Below are 17,079 nucleotides of genomic sequence, written 5' to 3'. Positions count from 1 at the left end.
CCTGAAGGTGGAACTTGGGTTTACCGGACCAGCATGCTCTACTCAGTCACTTCCATGAAGCAGACAACATAGGAGGCCCTAGCTTAGGGCATCTCACCACAGAGACCAGTGGTGCTATCGGAGTCCATGCCATCTTGAGCCTTAGAGCAGGGTTTCCTGTCTTATTTTATCAGTTTCAAAAATCTTAACTTTTCAGCATTGCTGAGGCTCTCACTGACATTAAAGGGCAGAGAAGTTAAAGGACATGGTATTAATTATGATTATGATTAACTCCCCCTTAAGTTATCAGAGTTGCCCCTCCACCTCCTTTCCTCCTATTTCCACAACCTATGTTAAGAGCCAAAATACACGTGCCAGTTCTGCCAATTCAGACAAAAGCAGTTTTCCAGTGCTTGCATTACCCTGGTATCAAACAGTCCTCAAACCTGATGATGTATACTAAGTTTACAGAGCAGCTGTAATTCTTACATGAATGGAAACATCAGCACAGTGACACATGCTTTCCTTATGCGGGTCTTTATCTGTAATACTCTCCCCTACCTCCTTCCTAATAACTGATCACTTTTTTAATTCAATGTTCATGCAACAGGCACCCACTCACCCATCGCCAAAGATCAAATTTTCAGGCCAACCCAAGCCCCTTCCAACTGCTCCCTATGTGAGCACCAATGGATACAGCTGATTTGTAGAATATTCATTTGAAAAGACTTATTGTAATTAAGTCAGTAAAATAGCCTGTCAATTTTTTTATTTTTCTTCAGTAGCTCTCCCTTCCATTGCAGGTTAATTAATGTCACACCAAGAGTTCATATTATGTTCTCAACATAAATACAGAACTTCTTTAATGGATAAGCTTGGTATATAAAAATACAGCTCGTTCATTTGAATTCACAGTCCAACCTACCTGTGTCTTCTCGGTGGCTGTTATTGACCACCAGTAGGGGGCAGCCGAGAACCAGCTCTAGCGCTGCTACACTTCTTACCGTACCATTTTCCCACTTAAAGAGAACTGTGACGCTGGGGTTCACCCAGAGGCGCATAAAAGGAATGCTTGGCAAAAAAGCCTGAGAAGAACTAAAGCCGAACCACTGTGCTCAACTATAGAATTTTGAATGGTTTTAATAGATTTCTTCAATCTACACTGAAAAGTTTTAGTCTGACTACCATATTATATTATCATCATTCACATGAGAAGACATATTTTGAACCCCAAACATCTGACTTTAAAAACAAACTGGGAAGGCAGCCCATTAACCAAAGTAGGGAACAGGAAAAACCATGTAATCAGAGATATCATATAAACACAATACAGCCACAAAGTTTGTTACAACATATAGTAAAAAGCACTTAGGATGAACATGATATAAGGTGCATCTAGTGTCTAAAAGAAAACACAGTGGAGTCCTCTAAGACTCTAAGACCTACATTAACCAGACTCTTAGTTGGCTAGATTTTTGTTGTTGTTTTAAAGAAAAAGAAGCAAATCCTAAGAAAATAAATGGATGTTGGGGATTAATAACAACAATCCCCAAAAAAACCTTCCCAGCTAGATAGTATCTTAAGGTCACGAGTAGTTCAGCTCAATTTCCTATCGATTTATTATGTAATGCCACAGATGTTCAAAGTGGCGACTCTGGATGTATGTCAGAATCACCTGGGAAAATAAAAAGCACAATATTCAAAATATGCCAAAATCAAAATCAGGAAAATGAACAGTTTTTGCAGTGGAGCGAATATGCCCCTCTGCCCACATATTGAAGCCTAAATCCTCAAAGTAATGGCATTTGGAGGTGGGGGCCTTTAGGGGATAATGAGGCTGAGCTGATGCATGAGTATGGGGCATCCGGGATGGGATCAGTGTCCTCTCTAAGAGTCCTGAGAATCCATGCACCTTGCTCTCTGCTCTCCACCACAGGGGGCTCCAACGAGAAGCTGCAGTCTGCCACCTACCCGGAAGGGGAGCCTCACCAAAACCCATCAAGCTGGTACCCTGATCCTGGACTTCCGGCTTCCAGAACTGTGAAAAATAAATTTCTGTTGTTTATAAGCCAGTCCATTATTTTATTTGTTACAGCAGCCTGGATGAGCTGTTAGTTTTTGTTTCTACCGCAAGAGACAATAAAAGAATCTTACCTCATTTCACTCTACTTTGCCAATACATCTGAGTCAATCAAGGTTTTCGTATACATAGGAAAGAAGCGACTCATAGGATTTCCCAGGGGGCTGTTAAAATGTATCATGTGCAACAGACATGAAGCAGCCAAGAACAACACACAGTGGTTCCTGCTCTGAGGCAAAGCCTTCACAGATCAATGCAACAGACACAGCAAGTAAAACTTAAACACTGCCTCTGTTGGTGTTCAGGCCATTAGTGGCACTTGCTCGACCCTGGCAATTCTCCTCCAAGGCTGGAAGACATTTGACCTTGTCTTCTGGGAAAAAAACTTTTTTAAAGAAGTCTGCTAATTTGTGTTACAGATGAGTTAAGACAGGTGCTCATAGATCACAGAGCCCCTGAGGTACCTCTTTGATTAATTAAGCTACAGCTGGTTTCAGAATTAAAAACAAGTTCTAGGTCATCACCATGGATGGTATAATGCTGAGCACAGAAAGAGCCAATAGAAGTTTGTCAGTGAGATCGAGAGAAAAGGAGAGAAATGTTAATCAATTCATATCTAGAAGGCCAAAAATTACAGTTGAAAGATATGCATTTATGTACATCTGAAATATATTGATGGAGAAAAAAGAAAAACAGGCAAGAAAATCATAAGGAATTACATAATAAGATAAATAGGGTTGTCCCTTGAGCCAAAGTAATGTTGGTGATAATTTACCTTCCTATCTTTTCCTGCCCCCACCTAACTTTTTAATGACCGTTTACTATATTTGTAACAAAAATATTTAAGATATCTAATCTTAAAAACTGATGATTTCCAATGTAATTTAATAGTACATCCATTAATTTAGGATGTTAGTTTATAGATATTACAACAGAGAATGAACCAATAAACTCTTAGAGGATAAATGACAGTGAAAGCATAGCTACCTGGAAGGATTTTCCAGATGGCCCACGGTCAACCTGCTTTACCACAGCTTACAACTTTTTTCTTCTCAAAAATTGTGTTCCCCTCCTACACTGCTGTTGGGAATGTAAATTAGCCCAACCACTGTGGAAAGCAATATGGAGGTTCCTCAAAAAAATACAAATAGAAATACCATTTGACCCAGGAATTCTACTCCTAGGAGTTTACCCAAAGAAAACAAGATACCAGATTCAAAAAGACATACACACCCCTATGTTTACTGAAGCACTATTTACAATAGCCAAGATATGGAAGCAACCTAAGTGTCCATCAGTAGATGAATGGATAAAGTTGAGGTGGTACACATACACATGGAGTATTACTCAACAATAAGAAACCAAATCCTACCATTTGCAAAAACATGGATGGAGCTAGAGGGTATATGCTCAGTGAAATAAGCCAGGCGGAGAAAGACAAGTGCCAAATGTCTCCCTCATTTGTGGAGTATAAGAACAAAGAAAAAACTAATGAAACAAAACAACAGCAGACTCACAGAACCCAAGAAGGGACTAGTGGTTACCAAAGGGAAAGGAGATGGGGAGGGCCGGTGGAAAGGGAGGGAGAAGGTGACTAAGGGGCATTATGATTAGCACACATAATGTGGGGGGGGGGGGTCATAGGGAAGGCAGTATAGCACAAAGAAGACAAGTAGTGACTCTATAGCATCTTACTATGCTGATGGACAGTGACTGTAATGGGGTGTGGGGGGACTTGATATTATGGGTAAATGTAATAACCACAATGTTGCTCATGTGAAACTTTTGTAAGATTGTATATCAATGATACCTTAAAAAAAACTGCATTCCTATAAAATTTAAAGTTGTTTGAAATGGATATAACTTTAGGAAAATTTTAGTATCTAATTAATATTAAAATGTGAAAATAACACTATTTCAGTTCACCAGCTCAATACATTTTGCTTTTGTTCAACGATGTTGAGAAACAAAATGTTTTTATGAAATAGACACATGTACAATTAACTCAGATTTATATGGTTTCTGGATCTTTAAGTTTTCATCACTTTGACATAAGCACAAATCTGCATACTGGGTTCATAATTCTAGGGGACTCTTTTACCAAATAACTACCATTGATGGAAAGCAGGCATCATACAAAGTATCAGGTATACATTCTTTGCTACACTAAGAGTGAGTAATCCTTGGGAAGGAAGTGTGTATTACAAATACACTGCCACACCACTGGCTACCATTATTCCATTATCTCAAATAAGCTTCTTTAAGAAAGTAATGCTAGGGAAACTTCCCTTGATGTGCTTTATCCAAAAAGTTGCCTTGATAAAAGAAATTGTTTCTAGTCATTACCGCATCCCACCCCCCACCCCCGTTTCCTTATTACAGAGAATTGGATTTCATTAGCTACTCATTCACTTGCCCTGTATGTTCAGCTAAAGGGAACACCTTTCCTAAGTGATCAACCAGATTCTTGTTCTGATCATGAAGAAAGAGATTTCATGCATTTCAAAATTACAAGCAACTAGAATGTCCAGTACGGTATCTCTGGATTTTACTGCCCTTTCTGTAGCATACCAAGGCCCTTTGATTTCCCAGGCAAAGTCTTTCCCCCAGTGCATGACCAGAAACACACACTGCCGGATCATAATGAGGGGCTCTGCTCTTTACACAGTGAACACATTTTGAATTTCTGCCCTGCTATCATGTAACATCATCTGTACAAACTGATCCACATGGAAAGTGTTATCTGGTGCTTCAAAATGAAGTCTGACAAGATGGAACACAGTGAGTTTTTATACTTCACTGAAATGGGGTCGAGGGAAGGAATTCTGGGCTTTTGGGTTTTTTCCCACATCTTGCAAAGAGACTTCTCTATGCCCCTGACAGAGGTCACAGTCTATTTCCCCAGATCTGGAGTTGGGGCCTCTCAGCTGGCTTTACAACATCCTGACTGCTCCCAGATTACAAAGCAAATCAACCGAAAAGAGAGCGTGCTGACGCTGCTTTTGATAACTGAGTATTGCCGCTGGTTTGCCTGCTTCCAAGGCATAAAATCCCACTTACTTTTCAGCTGTGCTCTGAGGCTTTTCCCAACCTCCCCAGGTAAGCACTAGGAAGAATGCTTGTATCCAAGTTTCTCAGGCAACCCAGACATTCTCAAGGATTTGCTACAATGAAGTCCCCACCAACCTGACTTTAGGACAGACTGTGATGATGCCCGGCTGTGTCACAATGCAGCTTGTCTAATATGCAGACAGAGACTATAAGTGTTTTATTAAAAAAAGAATTAAAAGCAGGGCAGCAAATTATGATACATTATTGTTTTATAAAAAAGGAAAGAGGAGGGGAAAGTGAAGAAAATGTATGAATACCAGTTCTTTGGTTGGGGGGGGTGGGAATTACAATCTAGGTAATGTTTTTCCATTTTAGTACTATGTTTTCCAAATTTACTTGAAAGAGCAATGAATTATTTTTATAATACAAACGTTTATTAAAAAGGTTTCAAGACTTTCATAATTTGAAATCAGTTTTTGAAATCAAACTTCAAAGTATGCATAGGGGTCATTAAATCTCATCTTCCTAACATAAGTGAATGCTCGAGGAACATGATTGTTCTTTGAAAAAAAAATGGCACATAGAAACCAGCAGATGCTAACCCAGAGTTACTACATACAACAAATTCCTCCCGCTGCCAGAATTTGCAAGGGCAGCTATTAGCATGAATGGAATTCTAATATGACCCAGTAGGCCTCACTACTCATGAATTTAAGAAATATCTTGTTCCCTCGTAACAAAGAAATCAACAGAGGATGCCACCAGCCACTCAGTTCACTGCTAAAATACAAGGACTCACAGATTATCTGTGTAACTCACTAGAGTCAGATATTATCGTTACTAAACAAGTAGCATCAAAATTGTATGTGGACTGGTTGTGATGTCAGTTTGGTTTGTATTTTGAATCAATTACCTTCTGGCCAAGTAAGGCAAAAAGGCCACCTTGTATCCTTGTCTAAGAACCACTGTTCTAAGAGATGGAAACCTAAAACTTTTCTTTATTTCTGATAGAATTTAAATGCTTCCTTGTACTATAAAGAAAAAAAAAAAAGAACAAAAATTAAATTTTGTCCTGAGGATTGAAACTCATCATTCTAAACCCCAGCCTCTGTGATTTGCTACATTTACAGATGGTAAGAGATACTGGGATAAGTGGGTGTGACCGCTGCAGTTACCCTTGGAAGCTGAGGTCTTGTCCAGCCTCTGTAGTCTCCTGATGTTGTCTAGTAGTTAAAGGTAAGCACTGGGCACCATTAGCACTAACATGTGCCCTGGTAAGGCTATGCAGCTGCCTTCTATAAGCCACACACTGTAAAGACAAGTTTTGGTCCTCAGAGACACCATATATGCAGATTGCTACAACCCCTTCTCTTTCCCTGCCCAGTAACAAAGAGGAGGGACTCAGCTTCACGTCTTTATGAGCACTTTTTGGTGTTCTCAGCATCTCCACTTCTGCAGTGTCTGCACCCACATATTCTGCACATTGTCTCTCCCATTTCTATCACCTTGAATATCTACTTTACGGCAACAAGGCTGGACTTAGATCTATCCAACCTGTGTGTGTCAATTAACAAGCAATTAAACCAGGTGCCAAGGAGCTTCAGGTCCTTCTCAGTTGGTCACAGGGGCAAGCAGCTCACCGTGGCGGTGACGCTGCCCCACTGCACAGAGCATTCCTCGTCACTGCCCACGTTGTGGACCAGGCCGCACAAGGCCAGGGACCTAATGCCATCCTCTTAGAGTCTGTGGCAGACAGCAGGCACAAAACAAAGGTGTGCTGCATCACTGTAGGATGTGTGCCATTCAAGAACACTCACTGCTCCACGGGCAAAAAAGAAAATCAGTGGAGCCACGTCACCAGTGCCACAGGAACATAAATTGAAGAGACCAGGTCAAGGAGGGTGGACAGACATTTAAGGCTCAATGCATGCTAATTTTCCTAGAAAATGGGCAAAGTACCACAGAAATGAGATGGAAACTTTTCATTATTAATGGCAGCAGCTACAATTTTTGGACAGCTTACTGTGATCAGGTCAACATTGTACCTTCGCCCCTTTCCTTACAGGGAATTTATAAGGGAGAAAATGTTTGCTGATTGGTTTTTGTGTACCAAGTGTACCATGAGAAGGACTAAATATTATGGAAATACTTTACAGCACAGACCCCTAACTGACTGGAGGAGAAAAGTAGGTAAGACTTGAACAGAGCATGTTTTCCAAACTGCAAGTCATCACCCATTACTGGGCTGTGAATTAGTTGTGACCTCCACTTTGCTTAAAATGAAGTAGAATTGCACAAAAAATCAGTGCAAAGCATTTAAGCAGTTTTATAAAACTTGTCCCGGTCACATATATGGTCATGAAACATCAGTGTACTGGGTTTACCTTACCACATACATGGACTTCTTACTCCCGCAGTCCACTTTGGAACAATTCTGCATGGGAGGGATGAAAGAATTTTAATATGTATGGAGTGTGAGGAAAGGCAGGATGGAAAATTATTCCTCCCAAGAAACCTGTGAATTAGATATTATGTCTGTTTCACAAAGGTCAAATTGTTTGCCTGAGGTCAACACAGTTTATTCAGATGGAAGGGAGATTTGGACCCAGAGTCCCTCAACACCTGGGCTAAGGTAATGTCATTATAAATGATGCTAATGAAGGAAATTACCATTCCAACCTGAAATCCAACTTTAGATGGGGGTGTCTGTGCTCTGGGAGAGGGGGATATTTCTCAGATAAGAGAAGATACCCCAAATTCCAGCAACAACTGAGAAAAGTACACTGGGCCAAACAGAAAAAAATAAGGTGTCTGGTACATGGCTGGCAACCTGATCAGCATGTAAGTGTTAGCTGAATGACAGGACTAAGTCTCCACTGGTTTATTCCACTGTTTTCCTTTAGTACTATCTGTGGGTAAAATAGCAGTTATTTCCAGAAATCTCTCATCTGGCCTTAGTTCATCTCCGTATCAGTAGGTGTTTCCTAGGGATGGAGAGAGGTAGTCCATCTCCACATCAATAGGTAATTACAAGGGTGAGCAAGGACATACCTGGACTTGAGAGATTGAGTGGGGTCCCCCCCCTTTTTTTTTCTACACCCAGGTCGCAAGAGACACTGGTAAGCAATAAATGGGTTTCTCCCACTTTATTTCTCCCTTGGACTGATTTTGGTTTCAAAGGTATTTTGCCCTGGGATTTCCCCCTGGAGTTACACTATCTAATAATGTTTAAGTATCTAGTCAATTGGTTTCCAGCCACTGTTTCCTTCTTTCCCACAATTTTCTGTACCAATTGCACAAAAGGCCCTCATATCTGCTGAGCTGAATTCCACTTAATAAGCCAATGTGTGTCTTTTAACGCTAGTTATCCTTCTCCAGAGAAGAAAATCCTCCCTAGTCGGCAGAAAACATTCAGATCAAAGTTTCTGGACACTAAGAGAATACTCCAAGTTTTAAATGTTCTTAGAATTCCCTAAGAAAATGTGAATACCAAATAAGAGATAACAGGGACCACATGTTTAAACAAAAATCTTCAATAAGGGTTCACGGGCAGTGTATACCAGTTTTGTTAAAAAGAGCAAATAATAGAATTATAATCATGTTGACTAGACTAATCCAATTTATTAGACTAATACTAATTATTAGTGCTACAAAGACCTCAAAATTATAAATTCCTGAACATATTTTACATTACTTATAAGTTGTCTTTTAGAGCTAAGCATTCAGAATGCTAAATAAAAACCAAATGGGTAACTAAATAAATGGTTAGGAAACTCATTAGTTGTGTGACTTGAGGAAGCCTACTGATCTCTCTCTGAATTTCCATTTCTGAAACAGCAGTGTGAGCAGGCTGGGCCACTAACAAGCCAAACCAGTCTATCCCAGAGCAGCCAGTCCCACCAGGCCCCTTCCTCCGCAGTGAGTTCTTGGAGAAGAGGACACAGGAGCAGGAATCTGTTGTCCCAAACCCTGGAAGCAGATCTGATGATGCCCTGCCTCTGGATTTTCTCATGATTTCCCTACTGTCTCATGTTCCCACTAGGGTCTTGGAGGCAAAGGTATTCTTCCCCACAACGAGGTACTCCAGCTCCCAAATCCTATGAATACACTGCATATACTGCAAAATACCAACAAAACGATTTTTGGCACATAACCACTTAAAAATCATTACAACCCAAGCTAGACCTATGAAACAAATCTGTTGTGGCCAAAAAATCCCTGGCAGAAGATATTTCAATATCCTTTCTGCAGGTTCAATCCATGAGGTTCAAATATGGATTATTTTAAAACTAATAGGAGTAGCTCCCTCATGTTGAGTGCTTATGCAGCAGAATTATGCAACCCACCTTACACTCTCTCACATTCATTGTATCTAACACAGGTTTGCTATCATTGCCATTTTACAGATAAGGAAACTGAGGCTCAAAATGAACTGACTGGGACAACTGGATAGCCACATGCAAAAAAATGAATTTGGACCACTATGTCATAACATACATAAAAATTAACTCAAAATGAATCAAAGACCTAAATTTACAAGTCAAAAGTATAAAATTTCTAGAAGGATAAATCTTCATGACCTTGGATTTGACAATGGATTCTAAGATACGGCACCAAAAGCATAAACAACAAAAGAAAAATAGATAAATTGGAGTTCATCAGCATTAAAAAGTTCTACACTTCAAAGGACATTATCAAGAAAGTAGAAAGAGCACACACCGAACAGGAAAAAGTATTTGCAAATGATATATCTGATAAAGGACTTGTCTCTAGAATATATACGGAATTCTTACAATTCAATAATAAAAAGATCTCAAGTGGACATTTTTTCCAAAGAAGATACATAAATGGCCAGTAAGCCCCTGAAAAACAGCTTAACATCACTAGCCATCAGTGATGTGAATGTGAGATACCACTTCACATTCACCAGGATGCTACAATCTATAGTGTAGCCACTCTGAAAAACAGTCTGGCAATTCCTCCAAAAGATAAAACTAGAGCTACCATTTAACCCAGCAATTCCACTCCTAGGTATATACACAAGAAAAATGAAAACAGATGTCTACACAAAAAAAGTGTACAAGAATGTTCATTCATAATAACCGAAAGGTTGAAACAATCCAAATGTCCATCAAATTTTGAATGGATAATCAAAATGTGGTATATCCATATGGTGGAATATTATTTGGCCAGGAAAAGGGATGAAGTACTAATACATGCAACAAAATGGCTAAAAAGCATTATGCTAAGTGAAAGAAGCCAGTCACAAAAGATGACATACTATATGATTCCATTTATATGAAGTGTCCAGAATGAGCAAATACATACAGACACAACATAGAGTAGTGGTTATTTAAAGGGAATAGAGGACTGAGGATGACAGCTCAAGTGGACAGGGTTTTTTTTTTTTGTGTGTGTGTGTGTGTGTATGTGTGTGAGGCAATGAATTGTTCTAAAAATTGATTGTGATTGCAGTTATACAACTCTGGATTACTAAACTTCATTAATTATACATTTAAAATGGTTGAATTTTATAGTGTATGAATTATATCTCAATGAAGCTATCCCCCCAACAACCACCCGACAAAAAAAGAAGTAAACTAAGATATTAAGCAGAGGAAACAGATCCACATCTGGTTCAAGTCCAGGACCTGAACACTATTCTGTACCATCTTCTGCAATACAAATGACTGCTCTCCAGTCACCTGTCCAAATCCACACTTACGCTCCTCCAACAAAGCAGCGGCAGGCCATGAGACATGTAGGGTAATTGCCTTCAAACAGCTTACAGCTTAAAAAATATGGTTATTGGGTGGGGGGATAGGCAAAACAAGTGAAGGGGGTTAAGAGATATAAACATCCAGTTATAAAGCAAGTCACAGGGATGAAAGGTACAGCATAGGGAGTACAGTCAATGACGTAGTAATGTGGCACGGTAACAGATGGTAACTACACTTATCGTGGTGAGCATTCTGTAATGTACATCAATGTTCAATCACTGTGTTGTACACCTCAAACTATTAAAAGATTATGTCAACTATACTTCAATAAATGTATGTTTATTGCCAGACAGAAGAGCAAGGAATGTACTACATAGAAATCATTATAATGTATAGTGTACTACATGCCTTTGCTCTTGTGGTAATAATCTATAGTACAGGATATATACTATAAACTATGACACAGAGTATATAGTACAGATGATAATCCTAAGAGATGACCACAAGAGAGGATCAGATCACATCCTTGGAAACTTCTAAAAAGAGACTTATTTCTATGGAGGAAAAATATATTCCTCCAGACATTAACTAAAACTATTTGTAGCTAAACAAAATGCAGAGTAAAATCTCCCAACATTTAATCATTCTGGACATACCCAAAACAAAGGGGGTAAATTTTATGCCGAATTTCTCCAACTTAATTAACATAGGGACTTGGTATCCTGGATCTGAGGCTTTTTTCCAATATAAGGTTTTGCAATGCACATATTCCATTATGGGAATGCATTTCTTTACTGTTGAGGTCTGAAGTACACCAAGAAAGTAGGGCATGAAATCATTATCTAGGAAAGAATATGTGTTTTGGACATCATTTTAAAGGGGTTCAGTTAAGGCCTCCAAGAGCCTGAAGATGGTGCACCAACCCATCCTCTCCCAGGGACCTTAGAAATTAGACTGCACTCCTGCCTTGATGCTAGGCCACTATCTCCACCTTGTGGCCACAGCTAAACCCTGGGGGTCACAGCCACAGTCCCAAGGCTCCTTAGGAGCCTGTGAATAAATCAGAAAGAAACTATTTGAATTATTCACAACCGTCACCATAAAAGCCTTGGCCAAGGGAAGTTCTTGTAACACCAACCACTGTGAGAATTTCACTGGCTGCCTGGGTAACCCTTGACTAACAAGTACTTGGAGCACCAGGGCCTTGAACAAGAATCTTCAGATTTAATTGGACCAGAACTGGTTATTGCCTATCTTAGGAATTAAATAGGTAAATTTTGGAATAAAATATTTTTAAACTTCAGGTGGGTGGAGAAGTCTTCTAAGTTTAGACATTGCATTTGAATACTGAAGGTAAATGGTAAGAACAGATTACGCTGGATAGGTACAAAACAGCCAACCTTTGAAAATGGAACTTTTTTCTTCTTTTACCAGGAAAGGATGGAGAAAATTTTCAGGGTCATTATTCATAATCTCAGAAAATGCAGTGACATTCCTCCCTTTTGGAGAAAATTTTCAGGGTCATTATTCATAGTCTTAGAAAATGCAGTGACATTCCTCCCTTTGATATAGGTAGATAGATGGCAAGGAAAAAAATGAAAAGGCAGTTAAAGAGTTTCTAAAAAATCCTGACTTCCTCTCAAACCTGACATGCCCATCACCATTTCATTCTCAGGTACTATAATGAAACTGGTGATTTAAGAACTGGTCAGCATGGACTAAGATACAAGAAAATATCCCAAAGTTGGGATAAATCAGATGACTTTGCACGAAAAGCTTAGCCAAATCATCAAAATGGCAATCAGGATCCAAATTAAAAACAGCTTCTCTCTCTGATTTATTCACAGGCTCCTAAGGAGCCTTGGGACTGGGAAGATCTTAATTAATATACTGAATTTCACATGGAAACCAGATAGCAAGCAGTACACTATGGTCAGCCTGTTAAAATTTGTAATAAGGAAAGTAAAACTTGTGGACATCAAGGTGGGTTAGAAGCATGAGAAAGCACCTAGGTCAGGGATAACAGGTACTGTCTGACACACCACATTGGATGGACTGATAATGGCTGCCCACAGTTGTGTGTGTCAAAGGAGTATAAGAACCGGTCTGGACTCGCAACGCAAGGACGGCGCTCAAATGCCAGTGTCTGCCAAGGGCGACGGATGAAAGCATTGTGTGCTATTACTTTCCACCTTTTGCACCATTTTAAGCCTGCCATTCCTGATTTTAGTTTGTCCTTTTCTGTTTACAAATGGAAAACTTGGGCCCAGAGGAGTTAATGCCAGGTCATATAGCTACCTAGTCCCTGAACCACGCTGAGCAACCCAGTCTACAACTCCACAGCTGTATCAACAAACATAGCTGGGAGAAGATAGCATTCATATAAGGTTGCTAGTAATTCAAAAAAGAAAAATGGGAATTGTTTGTTCTGAAGAACCCTTGAAAGAAAAGTTTTAGTTCAACACTGTCTCAGAAACTTTCACAGAAACTATCCTGTGGTTAAAAACACATTCTTCCCCCTTTTCAAAAAGAACCTAACATTTCCTGCCCATAATCAGCACATCACAACCTACCTCTTGAAACTTTATTAATTGTGGTTAAAAAAAGAAAGGGTGTGAGAGGGTGTCAGGTGCGATGTAGACCTGTCAATGCTCACTTCAGAAACGAAGTCTCCACTGTGGGAAGAAAAGACTGAAAAATATTTTTCACTTACATTCCTCAGGGTATCATAAAGCTTGAAAGAACAAGTTGATGTGAGGACAAAATAGAGAACTGTAGATTCTTACCTGTTCTAATGTCAGCTGCTTAGAAATGGTATCATTCTCCAGTTTTTTAATTTTCTTCATCAGTTTATTGACCTGGAATTCCTGCTCCTGCTCCAGATGCTGTTCTAGTTCAGCTTTCTCATGCTGCAACTGAAAAATGAAAAAAAAGCAGATGTAGAAATCAAGACACTCAAAAGCCACAGAAATACTGGCTCCAAAAGCTTATTCAGACTGAGTTAAGAGACAGTATCACAAAAGTTAGATTATTCATTCCTGCTCATATATCCAATGTACCCCAGGTAACCTGTTCCCAGGGTCCTCTAACCTACAGCCAGAAATCATAGTATGTATACATAGGCATATGAACTTAGCTAAAAGGCCGAGAAATGATAGGGCAAAACTTTTGAGCATCAAATTCTGATGAGACACATATCAATTTTTAAAAACATCTGAGTGGTGCCTCTGCAGGGAGGAATTGGGAGGTTAGGGAATGAGGTGAGGAAAGAAATGTACTGATTAGATAGATAGATAGATTAGATAGATAGATAGATAGATAGATAGATAGATAGATAGATAGATAGATAGACAGACAGACAGACAGACAGACAGACAGACAGACAGACAGACAGATAGACAGATAGACAGATAGACAGACAGACAGACAGACAGACAGACAGACAGATAGATAGATAGATAGATAGATAGATAGATAGATAGATATAGATAGATATAGATAGATATAGATAGATATAGATAGATATAGATAGATAGATAGATAGATAGATAGATAGATAGATAGATAGATAGATAGATAGATAGATAGATAGATCTCCTTTGGTACTTTTTAAATTTTATACCATTGGACATAAAAACTAATAAAATAAACACAGAAATTCTGCATTATCAGTTTTCATTAAATGAATTACAGTTTACTCAGACTTGCATAATGTAGGGAGGGAAGAGATGTTACAGTCACAGCATACACTATTCTGAAGGCTGTTTCTCAGTGTACTAGTAAGGATGCTTTGACAAAAATCAGTACAATTATCTCTCTGTAATGAAACCATACATACACCACCTACATCTTTCCTAAAAACCAAAGGAGATGGCCTCTTGTTTGTGTACTTAAAATATAAGGTTATGTATGGTATCATTGGAAGAGGAAAAAAAATTCAATGTACTCCAACTTTCAAAACCAAAAGGGAATAAAAGAAATGCAGTAGACATATGACATCCAGGGTTCTCATTAACTACTGTGCCTTTTTTCCAACATTCTCAACTAGGCGATTCTGTTGATCCATAACAGGGGCTGGAGGGAATGACAGTCACAGGGCCCAGTGTTTTCAGAACAAATGGGAGATGAAGTAAAAGCTATTAAAACCAATGAAGCTTACACGGTCTTTTTTGAGGTCTAAGATGACACCATTCTCTAATTTTACCTTCAAAACTGCTTCTTCAGGCAGACACTATGTACCAGATGTTAGGCAGGCATGGCCACCCATTATATATGTAACATAACAGGTTACTGGACCAAGGTAATTCAGCTGGGAAGCAGCAGGGCTTGAGACCCAGGCCCTGCTCTGAATCCAAACCAGGGCTCCCCCACTATCCCGAGCAGACCTAAAAGGGGTCATCTTCAGGCTCCTCTGCCACCAAGGCACCCTTGGCATTTGGAGAGTCAAATGATCAAACACAGAAAACAATAAGCTATGCATGCAAGCCTCTGTCTCTTTGTAAACCTGACCCAGGGTGCGATGAATAGATAACAGAGAAGGCTTGGCCTGGCCTGATCAACCCCAAAATGGCTACAACTAACTCCCCCCCTCTACAACTGACATAATTTCCACTGCTCTGAAAGCACTGGAACTCTTGGCCCCCTCAAAAAAGTTTAAAATCTGAACATAGTCTTCTAACACTGGAAATGTTGACTAAACAGATGCTGTTTTTCCTCCAACTGTTTTTGATGTGCGACTCCAAAAAAAGCTGGTCAAACTTGCAGGGACCCAAAAAAAATGCAGCTGTAAGGAGGTGCTTACAGTGACAATCTATTTTTAGCTAGCTCTATAAAATCACGTTCTGCGAGACCACACAGTAATTAAAAGAACTGAAAGGAATGGGCTGAGAACAAGAAGAGTTCTCAGCATTTCAGACGCAAAAGACCCCAATGGGATCAACATCACTTATGAGAAAAGACAGCAAAACTTGTACATCTTCATCTAACACTTACATCTGTTAACATTACCTGTGTATCTTCCACCTTCAGGTGTTAGAGGTAGGGGAAAATCTGCAGTTAACATATTATCCTTGTCCTGAAATAGTTTATGAACACCAAGCTTAAATGGTATCTACTGGTTTTAGAAAAATGAACTTTAGTGTTAAGTCCTTTAAACCATTTGCATAGCTTTTCTACATTAGCTGTGCTTGACTCTGATAGGTTTTCCATTGCTGCCATTTTTACTAGGAAGAATCCCCCCTCCTTTTTCTAGTTTTAGCATTAGGCTTCGGCCCTGACGTAAATTAAAATAAAGGATGCAATCCAACATTGAAAAATCACTTGCCCCAAGCAGCATCTGTCGTAGAATGTTCTCTGAGAAAAGGTAATGTTCTCACCGGCTTACAGGACAGGATTCCACGTAGACAGAGGGTCTAATGCTGGGACTATCTGATTACGTATTTCCTTTAAGAATATAGATCAAACGAGTAATAACATCTATAAATGTGCTCAATTTGAAGAGGCTCTTGCCCTCAGGAGCTATACCCTAAAAGGAAAGTGGAGGGCTGTAGAAAAGCAGAACTCAAGTGAGGCCCCTGGGTCACACTAACCCATTTGGAAAATAATCAAGCCACCCTGAGATCTAATTTAGTTCGCCGAAGATTCGTAATTTCCATTGTGCCCAAAAGGCAGGGCTCAGGCATACAGCTTTGCTGCCCGTTTTGTCTGCCAGCTCTCAGGTGACAGGTAATTTAGGGGCAGAGCAGTTTCCGAACAGAATACTACAGACAGAAAACAGGGTTCTTCTTTGCAACAGAGAAACCACCAAAAAAATGGAGAAAGACAGAAAAGCAATATAGATCGCCCCCACACACACCCAAATAATCAGATGAGAATTCAGATGAGGAGGCAGCAGAGCAGGGGAGGCATCTGAGGAACTAATAACCAGAGAGTCTGCCCCATAATAATTGCCTGAGAAAAATTCAGAAATTGTCTGTTATAAAGACATACCATATAAAGTCAAGCCATCTTGCTCCCAGGGGGCTTGAACCAACACCACCAGTCCACCTGTCTGTTTTAAAACTGTAGCTCATGACATGACAAACAAAAACCTAAACGGAAGCCTAGTTTATTAGGTTGACCCAAGACTAGCTATCAGAAACTCCAGTTTATCTCTCAGGAGCATCTTCAATGTGGACATGAAATTCAAGGCATGATTTTAAATTTCTAATCAGAGGTCTTAATGCTTTATGAGCAATTTTAAATCTTCCA

General features: G+C 39.5%; 1 protein-coding gene across 1 annotated transcript in view; it reads right to left on the bottom strand.

Annotated features, from left to right (window-relative positions):
• Positions 1-17,079, bottom strand: part of CCDC6 (coiled-coil domain containing 6) — a 107,676-nt gene that overhangs the window by 24,192 nt on the left and 66,405 nt on the right. Inside the window, exon 3 of the mRNA XM_017676703.3 lies at positions 13,617-13,745. Within this exon, the coding sequence (XP_017532192.3) occupies positions 13,617-13,745 (129 nt within the window). The remainder of the gene's footprint in view (positions 1-13,616; positions 13,746-17,079) is intronic.

Source organism: Manis javanica, chromosome 7, assembly GCF_040802235.1.
Source record: "Manis javanica isolate MJ-LG chromosome 7, MJ_LKY, whole genome shotgun sequence".
NCBI classification, from domain to species: Eukaryota; Metazoa; Chordata; class Mammalia; order Pholidota; family Manidae; genus Manis; species Manis javanica.
This window is presented reverse-complemented; position numbering and strand designations above follow the sequence as displayed.